Source organism: Agelaius phoeniceus, chromosome 7 (genome assembly GCF_051311805.1).
Source record: "Agelaius phoeniceus isolate bAgePho1 chromosome 7, bAgePho1.hap1, whole genome shotgun sequence".
Classification (NCBI taxonomy): domain Eukaryota; kingdom Metazoa; phylum Chordata; class Aves; order Passeriformes; family Icteridae; genus Agelaius; species Agelaius phoeniceus.
Window position 1 is genome coordinate 50634789 of NC_135271.1, and position 19997 is coordinate 50654785.

The 19997-nt window shown below is 49.9% G+C and overlaps 1 protein-coding gene across 3 annotated transcripts in view; it reads right to left on the minus strand.

Annotated features, from left to right (window-relative positions):
- Positions 1-673: 673 nt before the first annotated feature.
- The window catches only part of ACVR1 (activin A receptor type 1), a 45825-nt gene continuing 26501 nt past the window's right edge, over positions 674-19997 (minus strand). For all 3 annotated transcript variants that reach the window (XM_054636371.2, XM_054636370.2, XM_054636369.2), the window contains exons 2-10: positions 18479-18552; positions 17682-17948; positions 17002-17219; positions 14521-14620; positions 13611-13757; positions 11351-11626; positions 7061-7258; positions 2858-2988; positions 674-1942 (exon numbers count right to left, since the gene is read on the minus strand). In XM_054636371.2, coding sequence (XP_054492346.2) covers positions 1808-1942; positions 2858-2988; positions 7061-7258; positions 11351-11626; positions 13611-13757; positions 14521-14620; positions 17002-17219; positions 17682-17948; positions 18479-18530 — 1524 coding nt within the window. In that variant the 5' untranslated portion in view covers positions 18531-18552 and the 3' untranslated portion in view covers positions 674-1807. The remainder of the gene's footprint in view (positions 1943-2857; positions 2989-7060; positions 7259-11350; positions 11627-13610; positions 13758-14520; positions 14621-17001; positions 17220-17681; positions 17949-18478; positions 18553-19997) is intronic.

The following is a 19997-nucleotide window of genomic DNA, read 5'->3' on the forward strand; positions in this document are numbered from 1 at the left end:
GGAGCAGAACCTGGTAGACCTGAAATGCTGAAGGGAACCTCAGGGAAGTGTTTCACCCCAGAGAGGAAGCGTGGAGAGGCTGATCCCTGCCCAGAGCCTTGGATCACCTGGGGCATCCCAAGCCTGTGAATAAAGGAGCTCTTTTCCAAGGGCGAGAGGGAACTCCTGGGCTCCTCCACGGGGTGTAAGGAAGGAGAGGAGTGGATGGAGAGTCCAGGCAGAGGGAAGCCTTGGTGCCCACTGAGCCAACTGCCTCCCAGGGCTGGGGATCCTGACCACAGGAGGGTGGGGGACAGGGACGTGGCCAGGGCCATGTCCAGGGAGAGCCCAGCACCTCCTGCTGCCCCTCTGGGGATCCTGACCAAGGGACAGGGGGACAGGGACATGGCCAGGGAGAGCCCAGCACCTCCTGCTGCCCCTCTGGGGATCCTGACCAAGGAACAGGGGGACAGGGACGTGGCCAGGGAGAGCCCAGCACCTCCTGCTGCCCCTCTGGGGATCCTGACCAAGGAACAGGGGGACAGGGAGAGCCCAGCACCTCCTGCTGCCCCTCTGGAGCCTCAGCACCTCAGCATGGCACGAGCAGCCCCCAGGAGCCTGCAGGTGCAGCCCAGGCTCCACACAGGGACACCTGATCACTGACAGGCAGTAACACAACTAAAACACTCCCACGTTTGACTTGAAAACATTCTATTTAATTTATACAAATAACTACTAAATAGAAAAAGTAGATTAAAACAAAATAGTTATTTTTCTGGCAGAGTTTAAATGCATATTATATAGCTTAGAAGAAATAAAATGCATTTTCCCCACAGCATTCATGACCTAATATTCTAGTTAACTCCTCCATTGCTTTCCTTTCCCAGATCAGTGAGATGCCAGACGCAAGGTCCTGTGGGAAATGGCTATATATACGTTCCATATTCCAACTGAAAATATGGTACAGACCACACACCTACAAATGTGAAGCACTTAAAATGTGACTATCAAGTTGTAATATGATAATACAGAAAACAATTCATGTTTCAGGTTATATTGTGTTACAAAAACGTCTGTGTAAGAAATCATGAAAGAGGCCACATAAAAATAAGCTTTAACTTTATGCACTTATTTTACAGTTTAAAAAACTGGCAAGTGCACTAGTAATAAATAATTTGCAAGTTTTGGATAAACAAGAAATTCCTAATGTTCAGCATTATTGTAAACATCAGTACACATGTAAAATGCAGCTAAAGTCTGACAGTTACATTTTCAGTTTACCGAATTCTTTTCCTATTACTCAGGCATAGATCAATGCAGGATACAGCCAATCATATTTTTGGCAAGTCATGTCGTTAAAATTAACAGTGACAGTGCAAGTAAGGAATGCAAAGAATTCCTAGTGCAATAAAGAAGAGAAGCACAGGCAATATTGCTGATTAAAATTTACCACTTCCATGTGTTCACCTTGGGAGTGATTAGGAGAATTAAAATAAAATATTAAAAATTAAAAAAAAAAGGGAAAAAAAAAAGAAGAAAAAAAAAAAAAGAAAAGAAAAAAGAAAGAAGCTGTTCAAAGCCATTGTTTAATGCCCTGATCTTGTCTTAGGATTTCTCTGTCTTCCTTCAGGCCACCAGCTCAGCCACAGCCCGTCCGGCTGAGTCCCCAGCGCCGCCCCGGCGTGGCCCGGGCAGGGCCCGGGGTCCCCAGCTGCTCCCCAGAGCTCCTGCTCCGAGCAGCCACGGGGACCAGGGCTGGGAACTGCCTGGCCAGAGCCCTCCGGGCCAGCCAGGTGCCTTCCTGCCGGGAGAGCACCACGAGGAGAGGTCAACAGTCAGCTTTCAGTTTGTCTAAGGAATTGTCAATTTTGGTCAAAGTCTTTTTGATGCGCAGGGCTGTCAGTCTGGCCGAGGGGTTCTGGTACCAGCACTCCTTCATCAGCTTGGCAAGGGACGTCAACGTCTGGGGAGGAACAGAAACCACACAGCACAGGGGTCACTCACAGGTAACAAGCCAAGGAACCACTGGCTGGGCCAAGCAGCCACACAGAGAGGTCTGACTGCCTAATGAACACTCCACCTTCAGGGCTTCACACTAGTTATCAAACACAGAGCTTACATGTTTTGAAAAGCTCCTCAAGTCTGATAACTTGATTAAACCAAGAGCACAACAGGCCCGTGGGCTGACTGGAGTGACCAACTAGTGCAACTTTAAACAACAGCGTTGGGGTTTTTTTCTAATTAAGCAAACACTACACAGAATTTCTCTTCAATGAAACCAACTCCTGCAGATCCATGAAGGCAGCTGAGAAGGTACAGAAGTTCTGACTGTGATTTCATCATGCCCAGCAAGATTTAATGGGCTGGGCTCCCAGTACAGGGCTACAGGGCACAGTTCCACACCCAAACCTCAGAGATGGGCACTCTGCCTGCCCAACTCTACAGATTTCAAACTGACTTCCACAGCTCCAAGGGCAGCCTGGAGAGGCCAGGCTGATACTGATGAAGAAAAATTAACTTGAGCATCAGTCTTTCAAAAAGAGCAACAGCCTCTATCTTGTAGGCAGGAAAGGCCAGCATTCTGTTGTCTGTGCTTGTAGGCCACAGAAAGCCCTGGACCAGCTTCTCTCCCCTTCACCTCCCCTTGGAGGGAGAAGAGCCACTGGGAAAATCAGCTCTAAGTTTTTTGTAAACCATGTTCCTAAAAGGCCAGTCTGTGAGTGGCTCAGAGCTGGCAGCAGTCAGTTTGCCCAGTGCCCCCCAAGCACATCCCACCCTGCCCAGGTGACACTGCTGACGAGGCCATTGAGATCCTCCCCAGGGACTGACAACTGGGAAAGCTTCCGTGACAATGCCAGAGAGACCAGCACACACTGACCGGGTCTGAGAACCATCTGTTGGGAATGTTGGGCCTCTGCTGATCCACACAGACCACTTTCCTCATGTCTTCAAAACTGGGGTCGTTCGGAACCAAGTCATAAAAGGGTGGCTTGTAGTCTTCCACGATTCCTGGTGAGACACAAACAGACATCACTCAATGACTGTGACAGTGAACAGCACTTCTGCAGGGACAGAGGGAACACAAAACCCACCTAAAAGGCACAAAAATACTTTAGAACTCAACCCTACAGTGTCATGCAGCCTCCGAACAACAGGACAACCCTCACTGCCCCAGGAACAGCTTTTTCTACTCGAAATGTTAATTAATTGGCTCATATTGCAAGTCCACAAAGTATGGGCTATACCCACTTTGTAGATGCTGGAGCTGAAAGGAGGAGAAGTAAATCCCTTGCCAAAAGGCCATGCATGTAGCTTTCCTGCCTACCAAAAACTGGGATTTCTACAGATGAAAAAATGTACGGTCTGCACTGGGGTTTCTAACAGGCTCAACACACACTTTGGTGCTTCTGTAATTCCTGAAGGAGTCCAGTAAGCATGTCAGCATCCACAGACCCTCAAGTTGGTGCTTCAAAGCATTTCATTCCCTGCTATGAAAACAGTAAAATCCCCAGGGTAACTGGCACCACATGCCATCACAAAACCAAGCACCCAAGAGCCTGTGGCACTCAGGAGTTCAATGCATCTTCATAAAATCACAAACTGGTTTGGGTTGGAGGCACCCTCCAGCCCATCTCCATCCCCATAGGCAGGGACACCTTCCACTGTCCCAGGTTGCTCCAAGCCCCATCCAGCCTGGTCTTGAAACCCACAACCTGGCCATGTCCTGGGGTTTGGCACTGAAACCAGAGTTTGTGTGTGTGTGCTGCCCCAGCCCGTCACCCACCCACAGAACACTGCCAGGCTGGAGCCCCTCTGCCTGCTCCCCAGGACACACGTGCAGCTCTGATTCCTCACTGGATCAGGCTCACCAGCCATCTGCAGGGAGCCCAGCCTTCTCAGGAAGCCAATTTACAAACTGGTGTTCAAAGACAGGCATCTGGGTCAGCAGTGTGGAAAAAGCCGGAGCTAATGAGGCCCTCTGTGTCCAGCAGGAACATCAAATAGCTGCTGCTGACAGAAATTCCACAGACTGAAATCTGCTGTCCCACGGCCAGACATGAAATCCAGAAGAATCTCTGCTGCTTTGGATACCCTGAAACTGAAAAGAGGTTCTCAATCTTTCCTACAGCAGTTGAATTTTAGTTTTCCTGTTCTATTGGAGATGAAGATCAAAGTCCCATAGATATTCCTGTGCATACCCTGCAAAAGTCTGTAAAAGTCTGTAAAAGGGAAACAGGAGATTACAAGTGCCTTGGAGAACAGTGGGTAATTTGGAGACCTGGCTACCCAAGCAAGTTCCCAGGCTGCAGTTTGCCTGGTGCTATTCTGACATGGACACAGGACAAGTGACATGTGCTGCGTAAAGCAGCATCGCCCACCCTCCTCCTCAGAGCACTTCCCAACTGCAGCTACCAAATATCACCTGCTGGGCTGAATTCCTATCTTAAGCATCCACTCTAGTGTGAGACCTCATGAACACAACCCCCAGTGTGCCCTTGCTGCCACACCTGTCCTGCAGGTAAGGCCAGGGCCTGGCAGGAGACCAACACCCAGATCTGGCTGTCACAGAGCTCTGAACACACTCCCAGGGCACGAGGATATCACAGATGAACTTTCTCTCTTCTGGCTCTCAGTCACCATTGTCATGTGCTCTTTCCCAAGCACGGGGCACACAGCTGGCTGCTGCAGAGACACGCAGTACTGAAGACAAAGGAAGCAGGCTGGCCTTTACTCCAGTGCTGCCTGTGGAGTCCCTGAGCTCTGTCCAGCCTGGCGGGAGCCCTCGGCGGTGCCAGGGGCCACTTAACCTCTGTCCCACAGTGTGTCCCTGCCCCGTGACACGCTGCCCTGGCCTGCTGCCGGGGACACCCGGCTCCCCCAGCACAGCCCACGGCCTGGGCACAGCCTGGGCACAGCCCACAGCCTGGGCACAGCTCACAGCCTGGGCACAGCCCACAGCACAGCCTGGGCATAGCTCACAGCCTGGGCACAGCTCACAGCACAGCCTGGGCACAGCCCACAGCCTGGGCATAGCTCACAGCCTGGGCACAGCTCACAGCCTGGGCACAGCCCACAGCACAGCCCACAGCACAGCCCACAGCACAGCCCACAGCCTGGGCACAGCTCACAGCCTGGGCACAGCTCACAGCCTGGGCACAGCTCACAGCCTGGGCACAGCTCACAGCCTGGGCACAGCTCACAGCCTGGGCACAGCTCACAGCCTGGGCACAGCCCACAGCCTGGGCACAGCCCACAGCACAGCCCACAGCACAGCCCACAGCACAGCCCACAGCACAGCCCACAGCACAGCCCACAGCCTGGGCACAGCTCACAGCCTGGAGGTGACTGCTGTCCCTCCCAGCACCCTCCTGCCCTCCTGGAGCCCCTTCAGGCCCTGGCAGGGGCTCTGAGCTCTCCCTGGATCCTTCTCCAGGTGAGCACCCCAGCCCCCAGCCTGGCTCCAGAGCAGAGGGGCTCCAGCCCTGAGGTGACTTTAAGCCCAGCTTGTCCTGTGCATGCACAAATCCTGCTGCTGAACCCAACACAAAGCACAGCAGCAGCTCCAGCCTCGCACAGGGAACAATGATCAGGGTTCCTCTGAGCAGGAGGAACACCTCTGAGCTTCTGGTGTCACTGTGGAACAAGAGCAGAGCCCTGGGAACAACCATGACAACTCCCAAGGATGTGAGCTGTGAGTGCCAGGCACCAGGTAAGTGCTAAACCAAGGGAGCACATTCCCAGAGCAGGGGACACTCTCCAGGGAACCAGCACTGCTCCATGTGAAGAGAGGCAAACTCAGCTTTGGGGACTGAAATCACATTCTGAGTACAGAGAAAATGCTGGCTGGCGCCTACTGCAGCACACAGACAACACACAAGTACTTCTATGTGCCAAAGGAGTTTCCTTTCACATTTTCCTCCTCATACTAAACAAGAAAATACCAAGAACCACTGCGTCACCTGGAAGATCATTGGGTAAGTTTTTAAAAATAAAAAAATTAAATTAGAATATAAATAAATAAAAAGTAAGAACTACCAGACTTAGCAGTCACATTAGAACAACTTCAAGGTCTCTGTGAGCTGAAGCACTAAATCAGGCTGAATCACTGGAAGGCTGTCCACGAGCCCAGGAGAGCACAGGGAGCTGATGAGTGCCTCTGGCCCCCTAAGACACCACCCTGCCTTGCTCCTGCAGGCCCACTCCCAATGCCAAAGTCTCACTGCAAAGCAAACAGGGTTATCAGAGTGACCAGCAATGATTCCCACACAGCTCAACACACAGAGGCCAGGGAAGATGTTGACTCCATCCCAACCAGTGCAAGGGCACTGAATTACTTACAGCAACAGCCAGGAGTACAGAGCAACTGGTTCTGTGCAATTAGTGTCACCTGAAACTTCAGCTGTCCTGATGTGACCAATGCAGGGACAGATCTGCACCACCTTAAGTGTGTCCATGGTGGCACAGAGCTCACTCAGAATCAAATTCCCAGAGCATGTGCCTATCAGCAGGTAGGTCTGCAGTCCCATGAGCTCCATACCAACCTGGTGAAGCTGCCAGCACCATCCACCATTCCTTGTTCAAGAGCAACTCAGGTAAAGCCTCTGCCAGCTGCAGCTGCCACAGCAGTGCCTGTGTCCAGTACCAGAACTGTACCTGTGCACAGGCCAGTGCTACTTTCCAACTCGGTAAAGCAAAAGCAATCCTGAATTCTGATACCTTCTGCACTGCCTTTCTTTCTGTCTTTTATAGGGCTTGTCATGAGAAACTAACACCTACAAATATTCACTATGGTTTAATGACACAAGGAAGGATAGAGACCTGGTGATCTAAAATTTTAACTTAGCTATTTGATACGAATTATGTCTCACCAGGCCTTAGAATGAGCAGGGCACTCTGTTCTCTGCCTTGAGAGCAGTGGGAGCTGGAATCCTCACTGCACCCAACACAGCAAGAGCTTCCCCAGCGTTTCAGGGAAGGAAGCACTGTGGGGCCCGTTCCTGTGCGCCCTGGGCAGGTGCCTGGCTGTGCACTGCCCCTTGGGGAGCTCTCCCAGAGCCAAGGGCAGCAGCCCAGCACTCACCGTTGCTGACCATGCGCCTGGCCACCTCCCAGAGCACCAGCCCGAAGGCCCAGATGTCCACGCGCTTGTAGGAGTCAAAGCAGTCGGCCTGGATGGACTCGTCCAGCACCTCCGGGGCCATGTAGCGCTTGGTGCCCACGCGGGGATTGTTCCCCACGTCCAGCTGGTTTGTGCTTTGGGAATGCATCACTGCAAGGCCTGAAGGACAGGAAAAACAAGGCACTGTTAGGTCCCCTTCAGCTGCAGCAGCACACGCCCGAAGGCCCGGCAGCAGCGACCCCGTCAGAGGGTTTGGGAAAGAGGAGCCAAGGGCCCAGCTGGCCAAAGACCAGCAGGGTCAGCTCCAAACTTGCCAGCAAAACCAGCCCCTGGGGCCACAGACAGGCCCGTTATCTCCTAAGGGATTATCATCAAGCATTTTATTGCACTCTTGCAAAACCTTGTCATGAAGTGTTTTGCAGCCACTGGATGTCCCCAGCACTCCGGGCACGGATACACAGAGGCCAAACAGCTGCTGCTTAGAACAAAACAATTTTACACAGCATTCAAGTTTATTTATAGACCTTTTGGGTAGGTGGATGCACCCGAACTGTGGGGAAAGGAGGAGAAAAACACTGCACGAAGGATACACACAAGTTAAAAAAATAAAGCTGGAAAACAAAAACACTGTATTTGCAGCAGCTTGAAAAATAAACATCCTCAAGCAGATCTAAAATGAGTCAGACAAAACCACTCTACCTGGTTTCTACTAATTACTAAACATTTAAGCAGAGAACATTATGTGAGGGACCAAATTACTGTAAATTTGGAAACACACAGAGCACTCATTTGGCCACGGTAAACAGAGAGCACTGCAAATTGAGGAGCAGTGGGTGCATGGCAGAGCCAAGCGACAGGGAGGGCAATGCAAACTCTCCCTAATTTCCTCAACAAATCTTCTAAGAATGACATATACTATTTACATTTAACAGGAGTTTATTTTAGGTGAACCTTAAAAGGCTTTTTACCTCAGTCCCACAAAAACTAACCTATCACCAGATCATTCATTTGCCTTTCTTTCCAAAGAACAGTCTGTTCTTTAACATAATAAAAATTTGAAAAACACTTTTCTACTATTCAAATGCACTTCAAGATATTTCAAGCTGATAAGAATATGCTTATGGCCCCTCTAGAAAGATCACAGAATACTTTGGGTTGGAAGGGATCTTAGAGTTCATCCAGTTCCACCCTGCCATGGCAGGGACACCTTCCCCTGTCCCAGGTGCTCCCAGCCCCGGTGTCCAGCCTGGCCTGGGGCACTGCCAGGGATCCAGGGGCAGCCCCAGCTGCTCTGGGCACCTGTGCCAGGGCCTGCCCATCCCCACTGTAAAACACTGCCTACATTTAATGTAAACTGACCCTCTTCCAGTTTCAAACCACCTCCCCTTGGCCTATCACGAGCACTGCTGAAATGTTTGTCCCCACCCTTCTTAGGGACACCTTATGTACCATCTCATGACCCCAGACTGATGAGAAGTCTGCTCCCAGATTCAAGTATTTCTGTCAAATACTGCCACACACACTTTTATGTGCTATTTTAAATTCATATTAGATTATATTATACAGTATGTATGGTTTATAGTTTTTCCTTAAAAAAAAGCTTGCAACAGCAAACAAAGGTCAGAACCCACATTTCCTGGCCAACTCTGAAAACATCAGGACTTCTGGAACACTTTGATAAAAATCATAAAACTTCACCCAAACTGAGCAAAACAGACTGCAGAGGCTGACAGGTCAAGGTTTGCAGCTGAGGGAGGCCAGTCAGCACCCCACAGACCCAGGGCAAGCAGGGGGGCCAGTACAGAGTGCTGTGACCATCACAGGGCATCCCTGCTGCGTGGGAGCTGGGGAGCAGAGCCTGCCCACCAGGGGCTCTCCAGGCCTGGGGGCACTGAGCCCATGGCAGAGCAGCTCCTGCTGCCAGAGCCAGCCCTAAACAGGGGCCCAGTGCTGTGACAGGGCCCGTGGAGCAGCTCCTGCTGTCAGAGCCAGCCCTAAACAGGAACCCAGGGAGTGACAGGGCCTGTGGAGCAGCTCCTACTGTCAGACACCAGGCCCTAAACAGGGGCCCAGTGCTGTGACAGGGCCCGTGGAGCAGCTCCTGCTGTCAGAGCCAGCCCTAAACAGGAACCCAGGGTGTGACAGGGCCTGTGGAGCAGCTCCTGCTGTCAGAACCAGCCCTAAACAGGAGCCCAGGGTGTGACAGGGCCCCTGGAGCAGCTCCTGCTGTCAGAACCAGCCCTAAACAGGGGCCCAGTGCTGTGACAGGGCCCGTGGAGCAGCTCCTGCTGTCAGAAACAGGGGCCCAGTGCTGTGACAGGGCCTGTGGAGCAGCTCCTGCTGTCAGAACCAGCCCTAAACAGGGGCCCAGTGTGTGACAGGGCCCGTGGAGCAGCTCCTGCTGTCAGAAACAGGAACCCAGTGCTGTGACAGGGCCCGTGGAGCAGCTCCTGCTGTCAGACACCAGGCCCTAAACAGGGACCCAGTGCGTGACAGGGCCCGTGGAGCAGCTCCTGCTGCCAGAGCCAGCCCTAAACAGGGACCCAGGGTGTGACAGGGCCCGTGGAGCAGCTCCTGCTGCCAGAGCCAGCCCTAAACAGGGACCCAGTGCGTGACAGGGCCCGTGGAGCAGCTCCTGCTGCCAGAAACAGGGACCCAGTGCTGTGACAGGGCCCGTGGAGCAGCTCCTGCTGTCAGAACCAGCCCTAAACAGGGACCCAGTGCTGTGACAGGGCCCGTGGAGCAGCCAGCCCTGCGTGCTGTCCCACAGAGCTGCCCAGCTCAGGCCCAGCCAGGCACCTGCACGGCTTTGGGAGGACAAAGGCAGAACTGGGCAGGAATGAGTGACATCCACTCCTGGGCTCTGTCACACAGCACTCTGAGCCAGCCACTGCTGCTCCTGCAGCTCCTGACCCTGCGGTGCCACAGCAGCCCCCGGCTCTGGATCCTCACAGGAAGGGACCAGGGGGTGGAAACAAGACAGAGCCTCATAGAAGGAAGGGCAGGAATGCGTGCCAGAAGCAACAAATTCTTTGTTCAGTTTCCCTTATGAAGGGGGAAGATAGGAAAAATGTGACAGGTATACGTCTGAGGAGTTCACATTTTAAAAAATAGCTATTTTAACCACCATAAAAACTAATTAGGAGGTGTTTACTGCTGTGCTCTCTTAGAAAAATCTCTCAGACCTCTGAAACCTCTAGATAAATAGTGTAATATATTTCACTGTACCAGTGCCATGTCAATCAATGCCTGGACATGCTACACCTCCTCAGAGTGAACTACAAATTTATTTAAAAGCCAGTCTCTGACACTTTGTATTTTCAATTTACTGCTGCATTTGTTAGTATTCCCACAGCAAACTTCCAGAGGCCCAAGTATGTGGCTTTCATGTTTTCCCTGTCTGTACATCTCAAGTCCCTCAGGCACAAGTGACAGAAACTATGCAGTAGAATTATTATATAAAAATTCCCATCTCCTGATACACTTTTTGCCTAGGCAATGGTGCCCCAATACAGTTCTACCACTATTTCCTCCCTTGTCTGCAAAGAAAAGCAAAAAAATGTTACTGTCAGACATCCCTCCAAGGGAACAAGCCACCCTGCTGTGACTGCTCCTCAGCACCCGTGCATCGTGCTTCAACTCCAAACCAGCTTCTGGGCCCACAGAACGCTCTGCACGACTCGAGCTGACAGAGCTACGGGCACAGCGAGCACACGGCTCAGCCTGTCTGTGGGAGCACACGGCTCAGCCTGTCTGTGGGAGCACACACACCGTCTCAGAGGTGAGGGCACAGCGAGCACACGGCTCAGCCTGTCTGTGGGAGCACACACACCGTCTCAGAGATGAGGTCTAACCCCTGCATCCTCAGGGATCCGGGAATGGGATCGAACAACGGAAACCCGGGAAATGGCCCCAAAAGCGTGGCTGGGCTGCAGCGCCACCTGGCGGCCGCGGCGGGCGCTGCGGGGAGCACCCGCGAGGGAGCGGCAGCGCCGGGGGACAGGACGGGGGTCACGGACAGGGGACACGGACAGGGGACACGGACAGGGGACACGGGCCGGGATCGCTGTGGATCACAGACAGGGCAGCAGACAGGGACAGGACAGGGGACACGGGCGGGGCAGCGGACAGGGACAGGACAGGGGTCACTGCGGGCACACGGACACACTGCCCCCAGGCCCACAGCACCCCTCGCTCCCTCAGCCGCAGCCACCCAGGCCCCTGGCTGGGCAGGAGCAGGGCTGCACTCACCCAGGTCGGCGATGCAGCACTGCCCGTTCTTCTTGACGAGGATGTTCTTGCTCTTGAGGTCGCGGTGGGAGATGGCCGGCTTGCCCTGCGTGCCAAAGATCTCGATGTGCAGGTGCGCCAGGCCGCTGGCGATGGACAGCACGATGCGCAGGCAGCTCACTGTGTCCAGCGTGGTCAGCTGCAGGTAGTCATACAGAGAGCCCATCTCGTGGTAGTGTGTGATCAGCCACAGCTGCGTGCTCGAGTTCCTGGAAGTCATATCGGATGCAATAAAACCTACAGGGAGAGGAAGAAGGAGAAACAAGAAAATGAACGGACAGAGCTCCTTCAAGACTCCCCGAGGAAAGCAGCTCAGCTAGGCAGAGCAGGTGCTGATAATGCCAAGGTGGTGGGTGTGACCCGTACAGCCCATCCACCCAGTATTTGTGACAAGGTGGATCAGTGCTGCTGGACCCTCTTGCAATGCACAGCCTGTTTAATTACAGCTGTACTGCGGACAGCTGCAGGTACCACTGTGCTGGAAGCAAATACTGGAACTCCAACTCACATCTATTCACAAGAATCCATTTACATATTTGTCAGTCACATCAAAAAACTACTTGTTAGGACCACACACTTTAAAAATATTTTTATTTTTCCTTCTTTTTGAAGGACCTGGGGGTGGGGAAGTTCCCAGTCAAGCAGAAAGACCCCAAGTCGTAGCACATTTGCTGCTGCCCACTTGAGAGGGTCACACTGGAAAGCAGAAATACCTCAAACCTCAAGCCAGGAATAACCATTTCCATTTTTAGAGTCCACAGGCAGCTAGTGCAGGCTGCTGAGAAAAGGGTCAAATGTGTGGCCCAACCACAATGATCTTCTATGAAGAAACAGAGAAAATTTCCTGTTCAAAACTCATGACCTTAAGAACTGCCTTCAAAAACGTCACGTCTTAAAACTGAACCCCAAATTCAGGACAAGCTCCCTTCCTGTCACCTCTGCATATATCCACACAGTGACCTCAACAGCTTTAGCTGGGAACAACAAAAGTTTTATTCCCAAGTCAAAGGAGCAAATCATGCTTATGAAAAGCTCACATACATTTGTCAGAAAGAATATCCACTGCCTTGTGCTCAATGTGACATTTCTGTAATCTGTGATATTGTTTAATACTGCATCTAAAAAAGTCCCTAAAATAGCCAACAAATTTGACAGTCATCAAGAAAGTCTAAACACAGGCAGAGCACCAAGGAAAATATGCAATGTAATTTCAGCCAAGTCACTTGCTCTCTTGGGAAGGGAAGTTCAATAATTCACATTTCAGGAGGCCACCAAATTATTTTTGTAGTAACAAAGGAACTGCTTCAGGAAACACACAGATGTCTAGCAGGGTGAGCTAGAGAGCCAGGGAACGTTCTCTGACAGGAAGCAAGAATAAGGAGCCAAAGGAAAATTGATTGAAGACAGATCTTGGGTGAGGCAGCGTCAGCACTCAAAATGCGCTGCTGCTTTTATTTGCAGAGGTGGCACACCAGTGACAGAAGGGCACGTCTATCAGGAATCAAAGGGCTGCTTAAACCTCAGACATGGCTCAACACAACAAAGCCACTTTCCCAGTTCTCAGAACCAAGCACATGAGGTATGAGTGATGCACAAGGTTCATTTACTTTCCTATTTACAGGGAAAAAGATACATCATGCAGCTATAACTGAAGTTTAAACACCAAAAGAGCTTACTCTCACCCTGAGCAGAACAGTTAAACAGAAGAGAATGCTGGATTCGTATTACGCTGTACTTAGCCATAAGGAGAAGTATTCAAATCCCTAAATCTCATTATAAACTCCTCCCCACCTTTTCTCCCTCCATTTCTGCAGGGAAACTGAGATTACAACCGGACACAGCTCCACCAGAGCGTCCAGAACTGACACACTGGGCAGGACTCTGCCATGAGAGCAGGAGTCAGTCCCTTCCACAGGGCTCTGTGGCACCTCCACTGCTTTCTGTGTGCTCAGCTGCCAACACCTGGCTCATCTGGCTGATTAAGTGCTTCCTGCTGGAATACTGCAGAGCAGCCAGTCACAGCTGCTACGACACATTCCCCATTTGAGACTCAGCCCCTCCTGCAAGTCTCTCCCTGAGAATTTCTCTTCAGCCATTTCTCACAAGAACCCAGAGACTGTGAGCTGCCTGGTGAGCGTGCAGTGCTTCACAGGTGACCTGTCCAGGTGACTCACCTTTACACCAGACACACCAGGATACAGAATGTGCTTGTCCTACTTACCTAAAATATTCTCATGCCGCAGCAGTACAGTGTTGTACAGCTCAGTTTCCCTGAACCAGGACTTTTCATCCCTAGAAGAGAAGATCTTCACAGCAACATTTTCTCCTTGCCACTGACCCCTCCAAACTTCTCCATAACGGCCCTTTCCTGGTGGGGGAAAAACACAGGAGAAGCTGTGAACTAACAAACAGCCTTCAGCAGGCAGAACGCGACTGTCATGAACCAAGCACCACACCTGGTGTCTGATCTCCCCTGCCTGCACTTCTTGCCACTGGAGCCAGCTGTGCTCCAGCACCCCTCATTTTCCCTGGCTGCTTTGCCTGCAAGCCCTGGGAGTGTGGATCTCCCCTCCCTGCACACCAGTGCAGCACGAGGGGTTTGAACTGGGAGGTGTCACCATTCACCACCAGCAATCAAAGTGCTTTTGCAGCTGAAGGGACTTAGGCAGCACGTGGCAAGGTCAGTGTGCACAACACAGAGCTGTGAATTCTGCAGCAAGGAGGACAGGAAGGAAATGTAATGCTGGGGATACAGCCCTTACATTTCTGTTCCATCATCACTCCTTGCAAAATGATGATTTAAAGAAAACAAAAACCCAAACCCATCCACAAACAAAAAAAGGAATAAAAACCACCAGCCCCACCAAAACCAAGCCCTTTCCTGTGGAGAGCAGGACATACTGTCTGCAAGCCAAGCTTTTTACCCCAATAGCTTCCTCACCTCTTCAGTGCCTGCACAGCATCTTGGCTCAATGTCAATGCCCCCAGGTATCTTTGACCCAAATGCCTCCTAAACTCAATTAACACTACTCAATTAATAATAGAAATATGCTGAAGAAAAATGTAATGAATCCTTAAAAGTAACAAACACTAAAGCTCTACAAAAAACTAAAGAGGCAGAAGACACTGACCTACACACTCCACAAGTGTGATCTGGCGAGCCACCGTTCTTTGCACCAAGAAGGGAAGTCCAGAGCCACTTCCAGATGTGCAGGAATGGTCCAACAAATCCTGTGCAGAAGGAAAACCACAAGTTTAGGACCCATGAGAAACCCCATTTTTCCCTGTTTACATGCACCAAGGACAGGTTAGGTTAAAGCTCAGGGGTATCTCTGTGGCTCTGGGGATGCCATTTGGTCACTCAGGGTCAGAGCATTTGTTTAGTCAGTCATTATTTCTCTAATAAGTGGAATAAATATATGACAACAGCTGTCTGTGCACTGGAAGCCCACTCCTGGCATAGCAGCTATCCTCTGTCATGAGATTCTGCCCTTTTTCAGCACTTCACTCTTCTTTTACTTACCTTATGTCCTCTCAGTTCTGTTTCTGATACCTATTCCAGCTTGGTGCTGGCATTTAAAACCAAAACCAGTTTTCAAATAAATGAGGTGAAGGGATTTTCCAGCATCACCTACACAAGATCTGCCATTGATACTCCAGAAAAAAATTCTGTAACAAATCTTTCTTAAAAGCTTTATCAGTTTCTGGTATTTTTAGTGCATAGAAAGCAGACTTTGGGCTGTAAGCTTATAATAAACATGAATAAGATACTGATAGAATGTTAAAATCCCATTAGCCTTGTAAAATGCTAATGCCCAGCTACTTTTACAGCCAGGAGTTTTGTATTAGTTCAAAGCATTAACTATTGCTGGACTCTTTATTTACAAAGGAAAATAGGATAAAAAAGCCTAAGTGTAATCTACTTTCTATTATTTCCAGAAAACTGCATTGCAGCGCTTGGACCAGATATCCATGAAATCTCATTTCTTCTACGAACCTCTTAACGAGTGCTCAAGAAAAAGAATCTGGGAGTGACAGAGACTACTTTACTTTTTAACCCAAACTAAGGGCTCATTTTCCTTCCTGCTTGCATCAGAGGCAAAACAAAAGCAACAAAAACAAAAAAACATCCCCAAACTTATCTACAGCAACTGTAAAAACAAGATTTGAAGAGGCCAGAGCTCCTTCCACTAAGCAGCTTAGGGCTTTAAGCACTTGCTACACTGCAGAGACTAATCCTAAATGTAAACTTATCTAATGTGTGACAAAACCAGTGACTTAAAACACAATGGACAAGAAAAATCTGGAATCTAGAAGACTTGCTGCTTAGATGAACGTTTAGGCACAGGAGCTATCAATTACATTCTGTGCCTCAGCCATACTGGGAGGCAGAGCAGCAGAGCTGGCACCGTTCAGCACTGGCTCACAGGGTCTGACAGCTCCCAGCTTCTCCAGCTCTTTGAAACAGAATTTTGATTTTTTTCTTCACAGGTTTTATCACCATTTCCAAGTAACATTAAATAACTAGAAGTACAAAAGGTCTGCAAATGGCTTGAAATGGTCTTGCACAGATAAGACAGAGGAGGTGGTAAAAGCTGGAAGTCAGTGCTTAAGGACAGATCACCAGCTGCACACATGCCTGGGCCATGGTGGATACATCAAGACTGGCTGTTTCAAACCAGTAACATGGAATCAAGCTTTGTGGGCTCATTAAACTGAGCCAAAAAAAAAAAAGGAAAAACAAATATCAACAGACACAGGGCACTCTTCAGCCTTGCAGGGAAAGCACATTACAGTGGGACAGCACCAAAATAGAAAATGTTTTCCAGCCTCTTAATGTTGGGGGCATTTTATCTCAGCAATGCAAGGAGAAGAAAACTCTGCCTTGCTTCAGAAACACACTCCATCTGCCCGAAGGTTTACTTGCTCTGCTCAGATAAAGGGAGGGACAGCTGCTGGGACATTTGTGCTCTGGCCTCAGGGAAGGGGGAAAGGACAGTCACCCTGCAGAAAGGGAACACTTCTCAGCTCATTATATTTTCCTGAGACCACATGAGCAAGAGCATATTTTGAAAACTGAGCTTTGAGTAAGAATTGCACGTTTCTTAGAACTCCCGCTGCTCTCCATCAGCAAAACGTCACTGATCTCCCAGCCATCCCAGAGTCCTGCTACTGAGATCATGGCAGTCAGGCCTGAAGGTTTTAAACATCAAAATTATTTGTATTTTCCTTCTCACCTAGCATCACATCTTTTCCAACCCTTCAGGCTGTTGTGCATCACACATGCAGCACAGTTCTTCACCTCTCCCATCACTTGAGGCCACCCAACAGCCAGGCACGCTGTTTGGATGTGCTGACACTGTTTCCAGGAACACCAACAGTACAGAGCCATTCCCCAGGTCAAAGGACCCATACTTGCCAAACCCATCTTTTGATTAAAAATCATCAATCCTACAGTTTTGGGAGCACAGCAGAGGCACCACTCAAGTCCTGAGGCCAAGTGGCATCCATGGCAGCAAAACATGCTCTTAGTGCTGTGGCCACACAGAAGGAGGAAAGGGGAGTTTGGGAGAGAGGAAAACTCACACCTTGCACACAGGTGGGTCACTTACTGCCAGTGTGCTGTCCCCCACGTTCGAGGCAATGAGGCCCTCGATTGTGCCATACTCTGCATCCCTAGAATTGAGCCTCTCCATGTGGTTCTTCTGTATTCTCCGTATGATCAGCACAGCTACTGCAGAAAAAACTACCAACACTACCACAGGAGCCAGGATAACGATGATTAGTGTTTCCATGCTGTAACCTGCAGCCTCTCCTTGAAAGGTTTGCCCTTGGAAAAAAAGGGGGGAAGGGACAAAGTGTGAAAAGAGAGAAAAAATAATTTTGCAGATTCCCAGAGAAAGTCTTTAAACCCATTAGGACTGGCACCAACCCTGACCCTGGTGCCCACCCAGTGTGACAGAGAGGCTGTGCCACAGCCAGGTGTGAGCACATCTGCATGGAGGATGCCCTGCCTGGGAACAGCACAGCCCCCACCTGCACCGAGCCACTTCTCACAGGCAGTGCCTCCATCCTGACCTCAACCCCACAGTGCCACCCCCTCACTGCCCCACCACACGGACCAGTCCACCCGTGGGCATCAGCTGTGGTGGCCCCAGGGTGGGGAGCAGGGCACAAAGGCACCCTGTGCCCTCCTTCAGCCAGCACTGGAGCCATCTCTCTCCCAGCACGGCAGATCAAAGCCAACCCCCCTCATGTGTCAGCATGCACGCCTGCAGAATTCAGCTCTCACCTTTGGAAGAGGGCAGCTGGGCAGTGATGTTCATGTTGCACAGGTGCCCCTGGCAGCACTCCACGGCCTGGTTGGGGGACGGGGGTGTTTTGCAGGTCATTTTCCTTTGCTCATAGACCTGGAAGCAGCCCTTCTGGTAGACCTTGGCCCCGTCATTAATGCTCAGGGAAGCGAAGCAGCGCTGGCCTTGGCACCGATCCCCGTTCCCACAGGAGATGCCTTCACACACACATTCGTAGGGGACCATCTTGAGCTTCCGTTCATCATCTGCAAAAGGGAAGAGCCCAGGAAAAAACATCATCCTGCTCTTAATAGCTTCAGTTAGAGGTAACGAAATCATAAGACAATAAAATCTGCTTAAGGGAAGTGATATTGTTTTCAGGTTGTGCTGAAGAACCACTAAGTAGGAGGTAACGATTCCAATTCAGCTATTTCAGCATGACAAAGATATGCCACAGCAGACACAGAGATCTCTCTCGAGTAAATTAAAATATAAAACTGAGAAAACCAAGTGACTCCCAGAAAGCCTTTACTCAATGTTTTCCAAAGGCTGCTTGTGAAGAGAACAACCAAGAGATCTTCAAATGAACCATTCCTTCCTTTCCATGGCAGTGGAAATAGTATTTCCTTTTCCTGAAGCAAACCTTAAACACACTGCATGTCACAAAAGCTCCACGTGCACACAGCAGTGTAAACCAGTTACAGAAGTCACTTTCCAAAGCCAACGGCTCACTGGAGCAACCATGGAAGAGTTACCAAACACCACACTGGAAATTCTGACCCCACACAACACTCACCTTGCCAGCTCGGAGATGGGAACGCCATCACCATCAGTACAGGGAGAATCATAACTCCATCAACCACCCTGGAGCTGCAGAAAGGAGAGACAAGAGAGTTCTGAATGCTTCCACTGCTGTCTAAAAGTGCAGCCACCCCAAAAGCAGTGTTTAGCCTTTCATCAGTTCCTTACACAAAACACAACCCAACGTTGATTGGACTCCTTTTTAACTCTTGTTTCCTAAATAATTTCCTTCACTTATAAAATTCATGCATTTACTGCAATGTCTTTTTAGATTCACAGAAACATCACATGCAACTACCATGTAGGTACAGAAGCTTGTAATAGGGAAATATGAACTCTCCAGTATCAAGCAGACATGCAATACAGATCATATATTCTTTGAACCAGTTCCTAGAAAGTTAAATTATTGTTAAACTGAGAAGGTGGTCTGTAAAACTGTATTATCTGGGCTTTGAAGGGAAACAGAAGATCTCCACTCAGAATAACTTCTATTAACCAGCAAAAACCATTGCTGGATGGCAAAAAAAAAGACTGAGATGTATTTAAGGAAGATGCTGCTCTCTGAAGAGCAATATCCCAGTTTAAGTTGCCTCTCCCAGGATTTTCCTTTCAATGGCTCAAGTCCATTTCCCTGCTGCTGAAGACAGGTAACTACACCTTGTGCAACAGTCCTGGCTGATTCCAGCATAAAGCAGAGGCACATGCTCCCTCTAAAACAGGAAATAAAGGAGTGAATTTGCCTTTTTATTTCCAATCTTTGCCAGGATACTTGGTCTTCACAAGAAAATACAGACCACTCTTTACTCCACTTTTTACTGTGAAACAAGGCTTCTGAAAAGAAACTCTTCTGCAGTTTCTTAGGATTTAGCCCAACAGACAGGGCTGGTGACTCAAAATGGTTTGTCTGTCCTGTGCTGGCTGGCTCCTGCAGGGACTCTCTGGCCTAGTCACATGAAACAAAATGCTCCTTATGTGCAGGTATTTGTCTTCATTTTTCAGATTGAATTCTAATTGAAGCAGATGAAAATTGAAAATAAATCTGATATTGCCATTTTCCTTTCAGATCTCTTCTGTTGTGCCTTTTCAAATCATCAGCACTTCTTAAGTGCTCAGTGATGACAGCCAAGCCATTACTTCTGTATTTATTTCCAGTAATTGATTTGTCATCAGTTAAATGATCAGAGATTTCTGACCCAAGTACTCAGTTTTCACCTTCACAGAAAGGCCCAGGCAGTACTGACCACCTCACCTCCCAGAACAACACTCTCCCTTCCAAAGACCCATTCCCCAAGGAAGCTCCCCCCTTGTCCTTGATGCAGCCAGGTACCCGTAACCCCTGCTGATACCTGACCCTCAACACTCGAGCTGAACACGATCAGACAGGGCTAAGAGCAGGGGCAGGAGCAATCCATGGAGGCAGTCTGAAGCAGAGGACAGCTCTCCCAAGGAACCATCAGCGGCCCAGTGCTCCAGATCAGCTCAAAGGGGTCAGTGCCCTGCTCCCGAGGCAGGCT